The sequence below is a fragment of the Hemicordylus capensis genome, chromosome 2 (assembly GCF_027244095.1).
Source record: "Hemicordylus capensis ecotype Gifberg chromosome 2, rHemCap1.1.pri, whole genome shotgun sequence".
Classification (NCBI taxonomy): domain Eukaryota; kingdom Metazoa; phylum Chordata; class Lepidosauria; order Squamata; family Cordylidae; genus Hemicordylus; species Hemicordylus capensis.
This window is the reverse complement of record NC_069658.1, coordinates 15,226,423-15,246,080: the sequence shown is the minus strand read 5'-3', so window position 1 is coordinate 15,246,080 and position 19,658 is coordinate 15,226,423. Positions and strand designations below refer to the sequence as shown.

The 19,658-nt window shown below is 46.7% G+C and overlaps 1 protein-coding gene across 3 annotated transcripts in view; it reads left to right on the top strand.

Moving 5' to 3' along the window:
• Positions 1-17,435: 17,435 nt before the first annotated feature.
• The window catches only part of LOC128347624 (zinc finger and SCAN domain-containing protein 9-like), a 68,520-nt gene continuing 66,297 nt past the window's right edge, over positions 17,436-19,658 (top strand). For all 3 annotated transcript variants that reach the window (XR_008317625.1, XM_053302545.1, XM_053302544.1), the window contains exon 1: positions 17,436-19,358. Coding sequence is in view for 2 of the 3 variants with exons in the window: in XM_053302545.1 (XP_053158520.1) it covers positions 18,948-19,358 (411 nt within the window). In the remaining variant the exon portion in view is untranslated. The remainder of the gene's footprint in view (positions 19,359-19,658) is intronic.

The following is a 19,658-nucleotide window of genomic DNA, read 5'->3' as shown; positions in this document are numbered from 1 at the left end:
TGTAAATGTAATTTAAACATTCATTTAATTTTATATAATTTGCACTGCTAAAATAAATGAATTTAAACACATTTTTAAAAGAACAAAACTAAAAGCAGCAATAGGAGAAAAATGTAACATATCAGCATCAACAGTAAAACTAGTCCATGGAGGAACAACTATCTATTATTAAAGACCCCTTGAAACAAGACAGTCTTTACTGACTCCTAAAAACTGGCAAGGAATAGCCTCCTTGGAATGGGGAGGGCATTCCAAAGCCTGTGCATCACAACCAAGAAGGCCCTATCCTATGGAGCTCACAGCATCTCTTCGGGTGGTGGTGGAACACAGAGAAGAGTCTCCCCTGGTGAGCTCTATGGGTGGGCAGAATTGTGTGGGGAAAAGCAGCCTTTCGGCTCCCAAACTATTTAGGCTTCTGAAGGTGATAAACATAATTTTGAATTGACTTGGAAACAAACTGGGACTCTGTGCAGATCGGAGCTCTGAACGGAAGGGTTCACCGACATCAACTTGGCGACAACATTCTGCACCAATTACTGGACAGTCTTCCAAGGCAGACCCTGGCAGAGCACACTGCAATAGTCCAGCCTGGATGCAACCATAGAAACGGTGACAGCAGCCAGATCTGCCATCTCCAGGAAAGGCTATAAGCCCCACCTATGGTTCTCCCCAGTTATTTAATTTATTTATTTAACACATGTTTATACCACCCCATATGCAAGTCCCTGGGCAGTTCACAATCTAAAAACACAAAACATTCAACACAAAGCAGTTTAAAATACAGACTTAAAACATAAAACATTGGAACTATAAACTAAAAGCCTGACTAAGCATGTATGTTTTTGGGTCCTTCTTAAAAACGTCCAGAGAAGGGGCGGCTCTAATTTCATTAGGAAGAGTCTTTCAAAGTCCTGAGGCAGCCCTAAAAAAGGCCCGGTTTTGAATCGCCACCAACAGAACTGGTGGCAACTGCAACCAGACTGCCCTCGATGATCTTAATAAGTGGTGGGGTTCATGAAGAAGAAAGCGTTTTCTTACCTACCTTGGACCCAAGCAGTTCAGGGCTTTATAGGGAATAACCAGCACTTTGTATTTCATGAGGCAAGGTGAGGCAGTTTCCTTAGGCAGCAGGTTACTGGGGTACCAACAGGGCAGAGAGATGCCTGCGCTCCCCCTGCCCCCCGCTCACTCCCCCTGCCATCAGAGCAGTTCTTTGGATCCTATGTGACCCTTTCAAGCTTTACAAGCAGCCCAAGGAAAGAAGAGAAGGCTGTTAGCAACCTTTCCTCCCCCTTGCCCGCTGTGCCACTTTCAAAGCATGCAAAGGTCAGTTTTGAAAAGAGAGACGGCCCCCACCAGGTTTATGGGATAAGGCAGCCTTTGGTGCCTTGCTTCAGGTGCTGCAGTATTATGGGCTGCTTGTACAGTTCTTCCTACAGACAGCTGCCTTGGGACAAGTGTTGAATCATTCGCACGAGACATGTTCAATATCTCCAAAAAATCCATCTTCTAAGTCAATTTGTCTCAGACAGAGACACAAAGAAAGAGCTGCACGCACTGACCCCAACTCCATTTTAGAGCATTCCTGAAATGCTGACTAAATCTATGTCCAGCAGAGCAGTTCATTGAGTATGTCATTTTCATGTCACTGCCAAAGATTTCCACCTCCTTAATCTTATTGTTGCCTGTTTTTACCCTCTCTGGCAGCAAGTGGAGTGAGTTACATCCATTATGAGTTTGTCTGAGTCAGAGGTTACTCATTTTCCAACATTCCAAGAGTCAATGATTAATGTTTTCCTCTCAGCAACTATTTGATATTTAATGACTACATCTACTCAATATTAACATAAAAACCAACCCTTGGCAGCTTATCTGGATATTTGCAGTACGGGGAAGTTTTAAACAGGTGTGAGATGTGTTCCAACTGAATAATCAAAATCTAGGAATTGTTGGAAGGAGAAACCATTCTTCATATTTTCTGTTTCATTCCTTATTAGAGGAACACACCACAGTCAAATACCTACAGAAAATAAACAGTTGTTTATTATCACTCAGTGAACTCACAGCCCAGTGACAATAATTCGTATGAAAACATGAAACTGTCCTCTACTGAGTCAGACTATTGGTTCAACTGTCTTAGAATTCTATACCTTTTGGCAGTGGCTCTCCAAGGTTTCAGATGGTCTCTTTCCAAACCCTACCTGGTTAGGGTTGCCAGGTCCAGATGGTGAAAAAAGTCAATATCGATCACCAAAAAAGTGGAAATAGGACACATTTCACCAAAAAAAGTCTCTACTTAGCATTAAATTTGCATGTGTTTATTGGTATAATATATGCATATTTTGATAAAAATTGGATAATTTGAGAATAAATACAGCTCACTACTGTGAAGCTGATGATCAGGTGAGCTGTACATCTGCTCAGTCTGCGGTCTAGGTGCAGAGTCTCAAGGCCCTGGCTTCTTAACTGTAAATCCATCTCCTGGTTAGGTTTACCACACACAGAGTCCTCTGTCCTTCTCGCCCTAGAGTCACCCAGCCTACTCTCCTCAGCCAGGCCAGCAACCTCACCTCTTGGCTTGAGGCAGGGCAGCCAGCCAGCTTCCAAGCCTCTTTGCATGCTGGCGCAGCAGTGTGTGGTCTCCCACTTGCAAGCTGTTCTCTACAATTATCTTGAGATGGGGAGACAGGGGGCTTATCCACTGATCATGGGGCGGCGGTTTCGGTGGTGGTGGGGAACAGAAGAATTAACGTTGGCAGTTCAGCCGGCCATTACGGGGGGAAGGGGACTTGGATATCTAATAGCTGTTTCACCTTCCAACTGTCCTGCCAGTTCTTTGACATTGGGGAGCAGTGACAACCAACCTTGGAATCTCACCTTGCTCCTCTGTAATGCCAGGTCGGTCCAGAACAAATCAGAAACCATCCATGATTTGATTCTGGTTGAAGGAGTCGACCTAGTATGTATCACAGAGACCTGGCTGAGGGAGGCTGGTGGCCCAGTGTGGTCCCAGCTTCTCCCTCCAGGGTACTCTGTTGAGGAGTGGGTAAGGGGACATGGGTAGGGAGGTGGAGTGGCTGTCTATAAAAATAACCTCTCCCTTACCAGGATCCCTGTTGAAATGTGAGACCATATTGAATGTGTGTACTTAAGTTTGGGGACCAGGGATAGATTGGGACTTCTGTTGGTGTACTGATCATCCTGCTGCTCAGCAGAGTCCCTAACTGAGCTTACGGACTTAGTCTCGGGCTTGGTGTTGGAGTCCCCCAGGCTTGTGGTGCTGGGGGACTTCAATGTTCATTTTGGGAACAATCTGTACGGGGCGGCTCAGAAGTTCATAGTGGTCATGGCAACTATGGGCCTATCCCAAGTGGTCATGGGACCAATGCACATTGCTGGTCACAATCTTGCTTTGGTCTTTCACTTTGATCAGGGTGGTGTTCTGTGGGTGGGGACTCCTGTGATTTCCTCATTGTCATGGACGGACCACAATCTGGTTAAGGTTGGACTCACAATCACTTCCCACCTTCACAGGGGCGAAGGACCTATTAGGATGGTCTGCCCAAGAAGGTTACTGGATCCAATAGGATTTCAAGAAGCCTTGGAGAGATTTAGTGTTGGGTCTGCTGGTGATCTTGTTGATGCCCTGGTGCAGAATTGGAACAGCAAACTCACTGGGGCAGTAGACATGATCTCTCCTAAGCTTCCTCCCTCACCCGCTTCAGAACTGGTCCCTTGGTATACGGAAGAACTACGGGGGCTGAAGCAGCGAGGTAGACTATTGGAGCGCAAGTGGAGAAAGACTCCGCTTGAATCCAACAGATTGAAACATAGAGCACATTTGAAGATCTATGTTCAGGAAAAACGTGCGGCAAAGAAGCTATTCTTTTCTGCCCGTATTGCATCTGCAAGTTCACGTCCGGTGGAGTTGTTCAGGGTTGTGAGAGGGCTAGTATGTGCCCCTTCTCCCCTGAATCAGAATCTGGAACCACTGATTACCCGCTATGACATGACAACAAATTCTTTGTGGGGGAAATCTCTCGTATTCAGTCAGACAGACTCCATCTCCACAATTACTTCAATGTCTGATGTGGAAGTGTGCAGCAACTCCTCTTGTGTGGTTAGGTTGGAACAGTTCCAGTTTGTGACTCCTGAGGATGTGGACAAGCTGATTGGAATGGTGCGGCCTACCACCTGTTCTCTTGACCCTTGCCCGACATGGCTTATACTATCTGCCAGGGGGAAGGTTGTAGAGGGCCTGGTAGAGATTATAAATGCTTCTCTGAGGGAAGGCAGGATGCCTTCTTGTCTAAAGGAGGCAATTATTAGACTACTTCTGAAGAAGCCTACTTTGGATCCCTCAGACTTGAGCAACTACAGGCCTGTCTCCAACCTTCCATGCCTGGGCAAGTTAACTTCCCAGCTGCAGACAGTCTTGGAAGAAACTGATTATCTTGACAGATCACTGCCTACTTTCTAGGATGTGTTTAAAGACTGGTTTTGAGGTTTCAATGCATTCCTACTTAGAAGCAAGCACTGTTTTTAATCAGATCTCCTCTCAAATAAGTGTGTACAGAATTGCAAGCACTGCTGATTTCAATCAGACTTCTCTCAAATAAGTGTGTACAGAATTGCAGCCTTAGTTAAAAAAACCCCTGTGCATTTCCCCCCTATTGCTGCTAATATGTCAAGAAGAATAGTAAGGCAAAGATATTTTCCCCAACTATTGTTGGTAGATATCCAGAGCAAATACAAGTCAATTAGAAAATGCATATCTTAATTGGCATAATATGCAAATTATTTGCAAGTCAGTTTAAATAATATGCAAATTAGGGACACCTGGATTTGGAGACAGAATATAGCAACCCTAGGAGGAGTGACCAACAGGGGTGAGGGGGATGGAAGCAATGGAATGGAGGAGGAGCAGGAGCAAAGCTCAGGTGAGGGTGGAGAGATCTCTGAGGTGAGCGGTGGGGGCTGTAGCTGTGGGGGTGAGGAGGGAGCAATCAAGTACTAGCACGCAGATGCTCTACGAAGGTTAAGCTAGTTTGTTATTTTTGCACAAGCAAAATGTTTCTAGACAGGGAGCATTCTAAAAAAATGATGTTGGCTCTTTTGTAGAAAAACAAACTGATAAAACTAAAAGTCACAACTAAGTCTATAATAGTTTTGAATGGAAAGCTTGAGTTTCATTAGAATACCTGATAAGGCTTCTCCCAGCAGTGAAGGCTTTATATTGTAAGTCAGGGATTTTCCCTTGTTTGTCCCTTGGTTGGGTAACTTACACCAGTTACCAGTTTCACATCACATTTCCAAACAGCTTTATTAAAGTTTTTGCCAGCAATCAAAGCTCATTGTGTGCGGCCGCGCCTTCTAGCAGGTTCTACGTCTCTTTTACATTGAGATAACAGTACATTCCACACTTGTGCATTTAATACCTTTTAACTCAAAAGGTCCCAGATGACTTCTCCCATTTACATAGACATAATCAACCACCTTCAAGGCAAGGAACAGAATGTACCTGATACGAAAAGCGCCATCTATCTCATCTAGCTTGCTACTTATTCAGACTAAGTCTTTTCGCTGCTTAAGCACCTTTTTACATATTTCCGCACAATAATATAAAAAGAAATAGTCCATTGAGTCTGTGACAAAAGAAAACTTCTGGGAAGTCAGTCAATCATTATGCACTTTGACAGATATAGATTTTAGTGGCAATTGAAGCACAATTCGCAGCTGGTGCTTATTGAACTTAAGAATATGTTGTAGTCCAACTCTGATCAAAAATGCTCTAAAAACACATTTTCCAGGCTGGGCTGCAAAGTATGATTTTTTTTTTACAAAGCATACAAGTGCTGTTACAATCAACAAACAAGTAAGTGTTGTAGGTTAGGTCATGCTTAAATATATCAATCCTCCAAAAAAGAAATGCATATACACCTGCTTAAATTCCTTTATATTCTTTATCACTGTCCTAAAAAAGAAATAGTTCTGATGGCGTTTTTTTTTTTTTAAAGTGGAGGGAGTCCCTCATTTTATCTAGAAGCCCCATAGGTCAATAAATGAGAGCAATAGATATACTATGTTGGAATTTACTGTGCAGCATTGTCTCAAGTTTTTATCCTAGACATGCTTGTCTATGTATATATATCTATGTTCAGGCTTGTGGGTGGAGTCTAAGTTTCAGTTAAGCTTCTTGCTTGTTCAGAATTCAGAGAGCAAAGTTTGGTACAGCAAAGCGAGATAGTAAAGTTTTACTGTGCCTGTATTCATTTGAAACTGGTTGCCATGGTGATGCCTTATATGGTAACACTAGTTTTTTGGAGGGAAAAGTGAGGGAAGGCCTCTTGAGTGACAGTGCACAAGGGCCAATTCCGATGCATTTCATCAGATGGTCTTACATTTGCCCACCAATCACAATGCTTTAGGGGCGGGACACAGATCCCTTTATTACCCTTGCCCAACTAAATTCTCTCAGTCCTTTCTCCAGCGTGGCTCGTGCTTGAAGCTGCAGAGGACGTTCCAGAAAAGATTCTTGCTATAGTCTGGCCTTGGCCTTGCTCAGCAATTTCTGTTCTCTTTCTGTCTCTTCTTCTTCTTCAGTGTTCTTTCCCCCAGTTTATTCTGCTGCTATGTGTGTTTGGGTTCAGTGTTAGTACTTTCCAGTTTCCATTTCCTTTAGTGCAGGGTGTGTGTGTTTTATCATCAATCCCCCCTTCTTTTCTTACACATTAAAAAAAAAAATCTAAAAAATATATATATTTAAAAAACTACTCCTCTTTATCCCTCCCCTTAGTGCCTGCTGACTTTGTTGTGTTGTGTGTTGTCTGCTTCCTGCTGCATTTTCTACAGCAGAGCACTGCAGCCTGTCTATTTGGTTGCATTAAGTAGCACCAGTATATAAAAAGTTAACCCTGATTATTTTCATTTCAGTCCCTTTTCTGTGCAGCAAAGTACCATAGTATATACATTTTCCTTTCAGTGTGTCCCTTATTTACTACTACTACTACTTCTACTACTTTTTAGTTACTTTATTATTTCAGTATGAAGAGGTCTGGGGCTCCTGCAGCATCAGCTGCCATGAGGACTGGCAGGAGCAGAGGCAGAAGCAGCAGTGTGCCTTCCCCGCTCCCTAAAATTAAGCGCACCCTACTCTTCCCTGTTACAGGCAGGGCAGCAGCGGAAGTTGGTGAAGGGCCCAGTATTTCAGACCCAGGGCCCTTTGCAGTCCCTCCCACCCAATCCCCCACTAGGATAGTGCCTTTGGATGCCCCTCTTACTCAATCTCTTCCCAGTCGAAGTATTACTGCAGGGGCAGGTGTGGTAGTTGCTGACGGGGAAGAGTTGGGTGACATTGGGCCATTTCTCACCCAGAGGCAGGAGGAAATGGAGTCTTTGAGGCTGGATGATGCTACCTCTTCAGAGGATGAGGTAGAGGAGGTTCCAGCACCTGCTCCTCCTGCTTCCATTCCACAGGGGAAGCAGGCATCCCCTCGTGGGCGGAATAGAGTCAGTGTGTGGGACCACTTCAAAGTGGTGTCCGAGGACCCCTGCTTTGCCCTCTGCCAGCTGTGCAAGGCAAAGATCTGTCGTGGCAGGAAGCTGGGGCACCTCAACACCAGAGCGATGCATTGCCACTTGAAGAAGCATCATGCTGTGGCTCTCGCAGCAAGCAGGACAGCCTCTGCTCATGGCCCCTCCTCAAGCTCCTCCAGGAGCAGAGAGTTTGGTGCTGATCCAAAGCCAGAGGACATCACCCAGATAATATGGGAGATGTTGGTTATGGACAACAAACCCTTTTCCTTTGTGGATGGCATTGGTTTCAGACGCCTCATGAAAGCGATCGCTCCCCAGTACCAGATGCCCTCAGGCATCACCTTCAGCCGCCTTTGGCTGTCCCCAAGCATGGAGGGAGAGAGTGGAAGTGAGTCTGCAGGAGGCAAGCCTGCAGACTGCTCTGCAGATGACATCTGACATCTGGACAAGTTGAAGTGCAGAGCATACTTACCTCTCCCTGATGGTCCACTGGTGGGCTAGTGAGGGTACTGGTCCCACTGCTGCTGCTGCTTCTGGCATTGGCACTGCCAATGTAGGATGACATCATGGGGATAGGTCTAGGTAGGCCCTCCTCCACTCCCAGGTCTTTGATATCATCCACACAGCCCAGATTGAGGTGGCTGTGAACCACATGATCAATGAGTGCTTGAGAAGGCACCCTCATTTGATTCATGGCTTCATGGTCACTGATTAGGGGGCCAATATGGCAAGGGTGGCATGGACTTTTATCGGTTGGCACCCAGTGTGCAGCCCATGTACTGAACCTGGTGGTCACTCATGCCATTGGGTTCAGACCATCATCATCTGTAAGTGCTACCTGCAATCCCCTTGTTTATTGGGTGACATATCTGCACAGTCGCCCAGGAACACCTGTCCTGTCCATCAACCAGTGTTCCCAGTGAGAGGGTATTTTCCATGATGTGGGACATGGAAACTACAGATCACTGGATGCTGGTTTGGTGAAGCAATTAGTATTCCTAAAGGTGAACCAACCAGAGCTGGGATTCCCCAAGCTGCACACTGAGTGAGCAAGTTTCTCCTCACTCACTCTTGCTGCCTCTCCCTTGTCCTTTCCCCCCTAGTTGAACTTACTTTGTTCTTAGTATGTTTTTATTTTGGTTAAGCTGCTTGGCTTTAGTTCAATCAATCAATCATCTTTATTACAGTCAAAGACCAGCACAGGGGCTTTAGTTTTGTTTTATTTGGTGTGGTGGACATCTGCCTGTCCGATTCCTTCAGTTTATGTTTTTGTTTTGTTTGACCTTATTCTGAGTTTGCTTAGTTGAACCCTGCCTGTTTGTTGGGCTCCATTGTTTCCTTCCACTTCTAAGTTCTGTCTGCCCATCCATCTAGCCTCTGTGCACACTCATGGGCCAAACTGCACGTCAGTGGGGCGGTCAGTCACTGCTCTATCTGGGCCAGAGTTTGGCGTGATGGGCACCTGCCTGCCCTATCCCTTAAGTTCAGGTTATTGTTTTGCTTTACCTGACTTTGAATTTGCTTAGTAGAGCCCTGCCTGTTCACTGGGCTGCATTGATGACTTTATGTACTGTCTGCCCATCTGTCTAGGCTCTGTACACTTTCCCGGGCTACCCTGAATGCCAGCATGATGGCTCCCAGACTTTGCTCCGATCATGCCAGAGTTGAATTTGGAGGGCACCTGCCTGCCTGATCCCTTTGGTTTATGTTCTTGTTTTGCTTGACTTGATTTTAAGTTTGCTTAGTGTTTTATTTAATTATTATTTATTTATTTAACATATTTCTATACCACCCAAAATTCACGCCTCTGTGCGGTTTACAACAAGAAAACAAACAAAAAGTTAAAGCATTAGTTAAAATAAATGACAACAGAAAACTTAAAACAGTAGGTAAAACAAAATAACTGATATACCTGTAGTGAAAGTTAAAACATTACAACAATTTAAATTTTAAAACAATGTTATTTTAAAACTGTTAAAATAATATGTAATTAAAAGCCTGGGTGAATAGGCACGCCTTTAAAAATTTTTAAAAATTTGTCAGAGATGGGGACGCTTTTATTTCAGCCTGGGGTGATGAGCACCTGCCTGCACAATCCCTTCAGTTTATGTTGTTGTTTTGGTTGGCTTGACTCCACCATCTGCTTGCCTGGGCAGTGCTGTCAAACTCTGAGTATGCTCCTTCATAGGGCATGAGGCTGTCCACCTGCAGCCCAGCACCAAATCAAATCACCTCTGAGTCTCTCTGCCTGCCAACCACATCACCCATCATCTGCTCCCTGCCAGCCTCAAGCCAGGCTCCAATCACTACACCTCTGCCTGCCTGCCAGGGCACCACTGACCAACTCTGCTGCCCACGTGCAGCTTGGAGTTAAGCCAAAGCACCTCTGACACTCCGCCAGCCTGCCCGCATCATGCTATGCCAGCTCATGCCAACCAAGCTTCATCCACCTTCCATGCCATACCTGCCTGCCTGCTATCCTTTATTATTTTTATTATATAATCAAAAATATTTCTAGAGTAAGAAAAGCAGGAGCAATTGTCAATTTGATGAACAAATGGGAGCTGCTGGAGTGGAAATCTTAAAGATCTTGTTGCTGCTGCTAGTGCACTGACCTCCATTTCATGTACAAGGAGATGCTTAGTGCTGCTGCTAACACCAGTTGCTTGCTAAATGTTCCTTCTTTTTTCTTCTTTTTTGGCAAAAAGTGGGGTTTTCTCCCACTTAAAGCAAAAGGGCAGATTCCTTCACAGGAGGGTGGAATACTGTTTCAGATGGATTATTTGGCCCAATAGCTCATCTCTGCAATTATTCTTCTTGGTACATTTTGTTGTGGGTCGTAATTTTTACCCCCAGTTAATTAGCAGAGCACTAAATAAGCTACCCACTCCAGTTACAGAGTAGAATACAGAATTTAGTTGTTGCAGCTATTTAGAGAAGACACATGGAGATTCTTGTAGAACTAAATACTAAGTATTTATTGGTGAAGTACACTTTGGATAGGAAAGCCCTAATCCTAATCTATAGAACTACATACTGTGAAGAGTTGGGGGAGAGAGAGATGTTTCCATCTGCTCTGTAAGAGGAAAGGAACGGAATCTATCTGACTCTCACAGGAAATGCCTGAGGAGTCCAATCAGGGGTCATAGTGTAGAGACAGGTAGAACAGCTATGGAGACCATTACTCATATCTCTACTCCCAGTGCCTCTAGTGGTTATTAGGATAGTTGGTGCAAAAGGTCGATGCACTGGAACTCCATCTCCAACACATTTTAGAGGCAGCCTGTGACATTTTAATCTTTGTTTGGCACCTACACACGTTGGTGGTTTCTTAAGTGTAATTACTATCATAGCAAACAATTTAATGTGGCCATCTTTATCACAGCAGCTGTCTCCGATGCATGCTTGTTTACATGGTCCAACTGAGGTGTGCTTCACACAGACCAGATATGAATTAGCATCCTGCTCTTTGTGAGCAATTTGATGATGTTTATTGAAGCAGCTTCACTGGCTGAAGCTTTTCCTACACTCCTTAAACCACTTAAATGGTTTATCCAGGGTGTGGATTCTATGATGGCAAATAAGGTCTGAGCTATTCCTGAAGCTCTTCCCACACTTCAGTACAAGGCACTTCCATTCGGACACTCCTCCGCACCCAGAACCTTCACAATAGATTCTGGCTCCCCTAGAGGCCACACGGACCTTCGACTGAAGGGAATTTAGGTCTTTGCATATTTAGACAATCTCCTGATCTGGTCTCCCGCAAGTTCCAATATGAGCAACACCCTCATGGGTGGATTAACCCTTTTGCCACCTGTAGGCAAGCAAGGAATTTGCCACCCCAAAGCCAATCCCAACTGTCCAGCAATATAATAAATAATATCATTTATAAATCATCAGATACTCACAATGTGTGTGTGTATCCTCCCCTTTCCACCCACCACGGGCCATGGCGGGGGATTGCTCCCTGGCAGACATGTCACCAGTGGTGATGCACACTAAATGCTGCTGCCTGCCGCAGCCACTGCTTGCTCTCTGGCGCTGCTCAGCCTCCTCCGAGACAAAGCCTTGGCCAATGGCCATGATAATGCTGAGGGTGGGGGGGGGGGAAACTGGGATCCCAGTCCCAACTCCTGGCCACTGCTGTGCTGCACTTGAGGCCTCCTCCAGCTCGAGGCAGATCCAACCTGATTTGGGGCATGGGCGATGGTGATTCATGCTGCTGGACTTGAGTGTCGAGCCTGCGACTGGGCAAGCAAGCCGAGAAGCCAGGGCACACAACCCAGCACAGGTTCCAGCACCACGGTCAGAGCTCCGTCCTTGGGCAGCTGTTTGCTTCACCATTCACTGTCCATCTGCTGCAGCCACCAGCTGGGCTCCTCCGCGCCACGTACCTCTCCTCCATCCCGTGGGTGGCCCTACGACATGAAGGTAGCCACAGACGAGCCTCCCCTGATGTACACAGTGGGCAATGGGGATCATGCAGAAGAAGATGCTCTTTTAAATACCGTGGGCCTAAGCTGTTTAGGGATTTATAGGTTATAACCAGCACTAAGCTGTTTAGGGATTTATAGGTTATAACCATATTTTGCCCGCAAACTTATTGGCAGCCAGTGCAACGCCTGTAATATAGGAGTAAAATTGTCTCATCGAGATGACCCGGAGACTAACCTGGCTGCCACATTTTGTACTAATTGTAGTTTCCGGACTACGTACAAAGGCAGCCCCACATCGAGTGCATTGCACTAATCCAGTCTGGAGGTACAATCCAGTGGAGGTACCACTGTTTTGAGGTTGTTCATCTCAAGAAATGGACGCAGCTGGTGTATCAATCAAAGCTGATAGAAAGCGCTTCTGGCCACTGCCTCAACCTGGGAAACCAGGGAGAGGTGTGGATCCAGAAGCACTCCCAGACTGCGTACCTGTTCCTTCTGAGGAAGTGTGACCCCATCTAGAACAGGTAGATCAATATCGCTTCCTGAGTGACGACCGCGCACAATAAGTACCTCTGTCTTGTCTGGATTCAGTCTCAGTTTGTTATCCCTCATCCAGCCCATTACTGCTTCCAAGCAGGCATTTAGGGAGGATATGCCTTCTCCTGATGATGTTGACATGGAGAAATAGATTTGGGTGTCATCAGCATACTGATAACACCCAGCACCAAATCTCCGGATGATCTGCTTCATGTAGATATTTAAAAGCATTGGAGACAGTATGGAGCCCTGAGGGACCCCATATAAAAGCTCAGATTTTGAAGAGCAACAGTCTCCATGTGACACCATCTGGAATCTGCCAGAAAAGTAGGAGTGGAACCACTGCAAAGCAGTGCCTCCCACCCCCAACACTCTGAGACGTTCCAGAAGGATACTATGGTAGATAGTATCAAAAGTCGCCGAGAGATCCAAAAGGACCAACAGAGAGTCACACTTCCTCTGTCAAGTCCCAATTGGAGATCATCCATCAGACCGACCAAGGCAGTCTCCATCCCATAGCCCGTCCGAAAACCAGTTTGAAATGGGTCTAGATAGTCAGTTTCCTCCAAGATGGCCTGGAACTGGGAAGCCACCACCCTCTCAATCACCTTGCCCAACCATGGGAGGTTGGAGACAGGCCTGTAGCTATTAAACTCCGAGGGGTCCAATGCAGGCTTCTTAAGAATAGGGCTAATAATTGCTCCTTTAAACAAGGAGGCATCCTGCCCTCCCTCAGAGAGGTATTTATAATTGCCACCAGGCTCTCCACAACAACCCCCTTGCCAGATAGTATAAGCCACGTTGGGCAAGGATCAAGCAGACAGGTGGTAGGACACACCGTTCCGAGCAGCTCGTCCACATCCTCAGGAAACACAAACTGAAATTGATCCAGTCTAACCACATAAGAGGAGTTGCTGGATACCTCTGCATCTGTCACTGCGATAACTGTGGAGCCTTGATCTAGATCTATATCGACCCAAATATGAGAGACTTAGTCCACAAAAAACTCATTAAAAGCGTCACAGCGGGCAACTGATGGTTCCAAATTCGGATTCAGGGGAGTAGGGGGCCCTACTAGCTCCCTCACAACCCTGAATAGCTCCGTTGGATGAGAGCCTGCAGAAGCAATACAGGCAGAAAAGAAACACTTCTTTGCTGCATGTATAGCCAGAGCATAGATCTTCAAATGTGCTCTATGTCGCAATCTATCGGATTCGAGTCGAGTCTTCCTCCACTTGCGCTCCAGTCGTCTACCTTGCTGCTTCAGCTCCCGCAGATCTTTCGTATACCAAGAAGCCATTTCTGAAGCAGGTCAGAGAGGACGCTTAGGAGCGATCATGTCTACTGCCCTGGTGAGCTGATTATTCCAATTCTCCACCAGGGCATCAACTGGATCACCCGCAGGGCCAACATTAAATCCTTCCAAGGCTTCTTGGAATCCTATTGGCTCCAATAACCTTTTTGGATGGACCATTCTAATAGGTCCCTCACCCCTGCAGAGGTGGGACGCAACTGTGAGTCCGACCTTAACCAGATGGTGGTCCGTCCATGACAATGGGGAGATCACAGGAGTCCCCACCCACGGAACACCACCCAGATCAGAATGAAAGATCAAATCAAGAGTATGACCAGCAACATGTGTCGGTCCAGAGACCACTTGGGATAGGCCCATAGTTGTCATGCCTGCTATGAACTCCTGAGCTGCACCAGACAACCCAGTCCCAAAGTGGATATTGAAGTCCCCCAGCACCATAAGCCTGGGGGACTCCCACACCAAACCCGAGACCAAGTCCGCGAGCTCAGTTAGGGACTCTGTTGGGCAGCGGGGTGATCGTTACACCAACAGAAGTCCCAATCTATCCCTGGTCCCCAAACGTACGTACACACATTCAATATGATCAGACACTCTGATAGGGATCCTGGTAAGGGAGATATTATCCTTAAAGACCACAGCTACTCCACCTCCCCGCCCTCAGTCCCTTACCTGCTCCTCTACAGAGTACCCTGGAGGGAGAAGTTGGGCCCAAACTGGGCCCCCAGCCTCCCCTAACCAAGTCTCTGTGATACACACCAGGTCAGCCCCTTCATCCCTGATCAAGTCATGGATTACTTCAGATTTGCTTTGGACTGAACTGGCGTTACAAAGGAGCAAGGCAAGGTTCTGCGGGTTGTTGGCACTACTCCCCAAGGTCAAAGAGCTGGCAGGGCAGCCAGAAGGGGAAACAGCTATTAAGTTTCTGATTTCCCTTCCCCTGCAATGGCCTGCTGACCTACCAACGTAACTTCTTCTATTCCCCACCACTACTGGGATTGCCGCACCGAGACCAATGGACACACTCTCCGATCTCCCCATCTCCAGACAGGTCCAAAATACTCAAAACAAATCTTACCCAAGCCTTATCTCAACCGCCGCCCCTCCATCCAAACAATACTGAAGCAGGGGGATGGCCCTCGCCCTTATTGCTCCCCAAAGTGGCGACCCCCTTTGGTGCCGCCCCGCCGCCACTGGCAGTCTCTTAAGTAGCCATGGGGCGGGCAGATGGAAGCCCAGGACCCCAGTCCTGCCAACACTCAGCTGTAACAAAGCTGGCAGGCAGAAGTCCCACAGGCAGCATCAGCAGCAGCAGATGGCAAACAGATGACAAACAGCAGAGGAGCCACACCCAGCACAGGCTCTCACCCTGTGCCTCTTGCTGGTGAATGGTCTTGCTCCTCTGCTGGGCACGGGGAACAGGCAGCAGGCTTGACTAACAAGCAGAAGGTTGCTGTTTCGTATCCCCGCTGGTACTCTTATCGGGCAGCAGCGATATAGGAAGATGCTGAAAGGCATCATCTCAGACTGTGCGGGAGGAGGCAATGGTAAACCGTTCCTGTATTCTACCAAAAGAAAACCAAAGTGCTCTGTGGGCGCCAGGAGCAGTGTTCTCTCTCATTTTTTTCATCTGTGTGCGGAATGAGTTTTGTTGTGGGCGGCAGTATCCAGGCAGTGTGTGTGCACATATTCATTCAGAGTGGTACCTTCCTGATTCAACCTGAGTGGGATCTAAAATTAACTGAGTGGATATTGTTGGGGACCCCCTGACCCCACCCTTCAACCCAGAGCTACCAACCCAGAATTATATGGAACCCAGGCCTGTGTCTGATTCCATTTTATTAAGAAATCCATTAATGCTTGAATTCAGATGAACTGACCAGTACATGATACCCAGACCTCATGACTGCCTGGTAAATGATTTGTGAAGGCAGGAGTAATCTAGCATTGTTTATCAGTGTTTGTGGAACTTCCAAGAGACACAATGGGTCAGGCTTAATTACCAACCTCACTGCCAAGATTAACTTGCTCTCTGGTAATCCCCTTACCTTGCTGACAGGATGCTTCTGCCTTAGTCAGATGTATTGATTAACTCGCCTCACACATGTAACCCTTTTGATGATACTTTAAACATTCTTTTGTTATAATTACACACTAGATAAATGTACACAAAAAGTAATTTAATTGCTGTCTCAAACAAATAGATCTAATTCTTTCACTCCTGATTTGTAACATTCTTGGGACCAAGAGAGGCAAATTTACTTTGGAAATGGAACAATACTCTGCTAACAGGAGATGAACTGAATCCTGTGTTCCCTGAAATAATTTGACTTCTATACCGCCCTTCCAAAAATGGCTCAGGGCGGTTTACAAAGAGAGATAACAAACAAATAAGATGGCTCCCTGTCCCCAAAGGGCTCACATTCTAAAAAGAAACATAAGACAGACACCAGCAACAGTCACTGGAAGTACTGTGCCTGGGGTGGAGAGGGCCAGTTACTCTCCCCCTGCTAAATAAAGAGAATCACCACGGTAAAAGGTGCCTCTTTGCCCAGTTAGCAGGGGATCCTAACTGGGCTAATATCCTGAGCTAACTTCGATAAGTAAAAGACAATATCCAGAGGATAACAGGAATGGACACCTTTTGTGATCCAGGAGACTCAAAGGGACATCAAAGGATAGAACCACTATAAGAAGGGAGTCATGGCAGTCAGCAATCTTTGCCTAACAAGCATACTTGCTCAAGAGCCATCCCAGAGTTTGCTGCCTAAGCCACGGGGCAACAAGCAGGAATTCTGTCCATGGACAGGAACTGTCTGTGACCGGCTGGGCAGTGAGAAGTCAAGACATGGTGCTCTCACTCTCTGCCTCGCTCTGAGCAAACTGCCTGCTTGACCAGCCTGCTTGACTGCTAGAAGTTTGCATTGCTCCCAAGCTCCTCTCTCCAGCTACAGCATCTCTTCTTCAGCTGAAGGCTCACTGTTCTCAAACCTCTGACCCTGGTAATATGTTGCATCCACAAGCTTTGGATCCCAATTCCCTCCTCCCTACTAATCACTGCCATCCCTCTCCTAAGCCCTCCCTTCTTCCTCTGCTTCTCTCTAAATGTTTTATTAGGATTTGTTAGATTATTAGATAGCTGTAATTACTGAGTGCACACACATATGTTAGTTAGGCACATTACACTACACTTTGAATCGGAAACATGTTTTTAATTTGGATGATTTTATCCTGATGAGCAACTTTCTATAATAAAGTCTATTGAACTTTCTGAGTGTGTCTCTCTCTGTCTCTGTTTGCGCGCCCAGATCCTACATGGTCACCATCTCCAAAAACCAATTCAGTTTGTGTACTGAATTGAGCATATACAGAGTGTGAAACCAGGTGTAGTTCACAACATCAACAAAGGTGTGAGCGCGCCAGCTTCATGGCACATGCGCATGCCTTAGAGGGCACACTGGCCAGGAGTCGAAATCAACTTGACAGCACACTTTACATTTTGGGCAGCATCTGCTCTGACTGATTCAACCTGAGCAGGATCTAAAATTAACTGAGTGGACATTTAAAAAGGTGTGAGTGCACGCACATGTGCATGCCTTAGAGGGCACACTGGCCAGGAGTAGAAATTGACCTGACAGCACACTTTACTAAGGCCATTTTGGGTGGCATCTGCTCTGACTTGTTTGTGCACAGCACAGCTGCTGTTGTGGAGAACTCTGGCCTTCACCTCCTAGCCAAAACAAGGCCAAGTAGCCAGCGTGAGAATGAGCTCCTTTGGCTTCTGGCTTGTTTTGAATTGGGAGTGGGGAAGGTGCCCATGAAACTGTTTGTTAGAGGCCTGAGCAGGGGGTGGGGGTATCTGGAGTGTCAGAGGGATTCTGTCTGGGAAGGTGATTTTTGTGCAAGCTGTTCCTGTGCTTTAGGGGAGATGGACTGTTTTTCATTCTCAAGCCTGCTTATTGTGAAGTGCCTAATGAATTTGAACCAAATTTGCTACAGGTGTAGGGACACCTTGGGATAGCTCAGTTTGTGATGATGGAAGCCGCCTGAATGTTTGAGGTGCAAGTGGGCTAACTCGTGGTCTGTCTTCATTGATTTGAACCAAATTTGGTACAGTTGTACGGATGGTGAAAGAAAAGTAGGCGGATTACTTCTTACTAGAACAACTTCTTGACTCTTGCATTAAAAGGATATTATGGAAGAAAAGAAAAGAATCTTTTTTCTTGTTTGGGCAATACTTGGCATGGCATAGCTCAGGACCAGAGGCGTTCACTGTGTTGGGCAAGAGGTCCGCTTAGATAAGGCATACGTTCCCAGCTGGCACGCTCCTCTCCTGCTCAGAGGTCTCATACACATGGCAGAACTAAACCTCTATTGGTTAGGGACCTTGGAGGGAGTGAACACAATCTTCTGTGTGTCTCTTTCAAAGGCTGGAGCTGTGAAGAGAAGCCCTGTGAGCAAAGCCTCTCCTCTAAAATTAGGATTAAACTAGGATTTAGCCCTAACAGTTTGCACCCCCCCCGTTTGTCCTTTTCCTCTCAACCCTTAACCCCCTGTTCTGGCTATTTTTCAATCAAGTTATTCCAAATGTTGGTGCTTGAGTGCTCTGAGGAGTGATTTCTTCCCCTGACAGGCCTGCCACCTGCATGTTCTTCTCTGGGCAGCCAAGGGTGAGGGAGACTGGAGGAGGCGGATTCCCAAGGGGTGATACAAGTTGCCGTCCTTGTGTCCTGGAAAGGGGAGAGCTTTGAGGATGTGGTGGCTGGAACAGGGAAAGGAGGGGGTGGCTTTAAGGAGCTGAGGTTTGCACTCTGATCCCCAGGAGGCTCCATTGTCGGGAGAAGCCCAGAGGAGGAGGAGGAGGAAGTGGGGTGGGGAGTTCTTAGGAACAGACGAAAGGGAAGGATCCTGCATTAAAGGCTTTGTTCTGTGGCCCTGATGGGGAGACCATCTGTCTCCTCCACTCTGCCTTTCAAGGCTCTCTTGGACTCTTAGCATTTGTCTCCTTCTCATACAGGGAGAAGATCCATGAGGTGGAATCTGGGCGTCAAACACTTTCATCCCTCAACAAGGAAATCCTTTGATTTTTAATATTGTTGGAGTCTGCCGTGGAGCACGAATGAAAGATGGGGAAGGAAGACCCAGCTAGCTGTGAAACAGAAGGCCTTGAGGACAGACAAGTGGGGAGCACCTGGGAATTCTGGGAAAGGGCCAAGCAGAAGATGCTGGTTGAGGACATCAGGAGCTCAGAGGCCCAGCGCCTGCACTTCAGGCAGTTATGCTACCAGCAGGCCGAGGGGCCCCAAGGTGTTTGCAGCCGACTCCACAGTCTTTGTCATCAGTGGCTGAAGCCAGGGAGACACACGAAAGCTCAGATTGTGGACCTGGTGACCCTGGAGCAGTTCCTGGCCATCCTGCCCCCAGAGGTGGAGAGCTGGATCAGAGAGTGTGGAGCAGAGACCAGTTCCCAGGCAGTGGCTCTGGCAGAAGGTTTCCTCCTGAGCCAGGCAGAGGACAAGAGGCAGGAAGAACAGCAGGTGAGAGAGCAGTTTATCTTGCGAGCTGTAAAGGACTCAGAATGTGAGCTAGGACATCTTAAAACAAGCCAGATGTGGCATCAAAAAGCAACTTAGAAATCACTCATGGAGATGATCCACCCACTTCAACCCCTTCTTGGGTTAGGGTTCTGCCTTCTTGGGCATGTGGCAGAGCATCTGATTCCACCCAGAAAGCCCCTGGTTCCATCACTGGCATCTCCATGTAGGGCTGGGCAAGGTTTCTGGGCAAGCTTTCTTTATTTGATTTGCAACACTACTGCAAAGTTACATTACGAATCC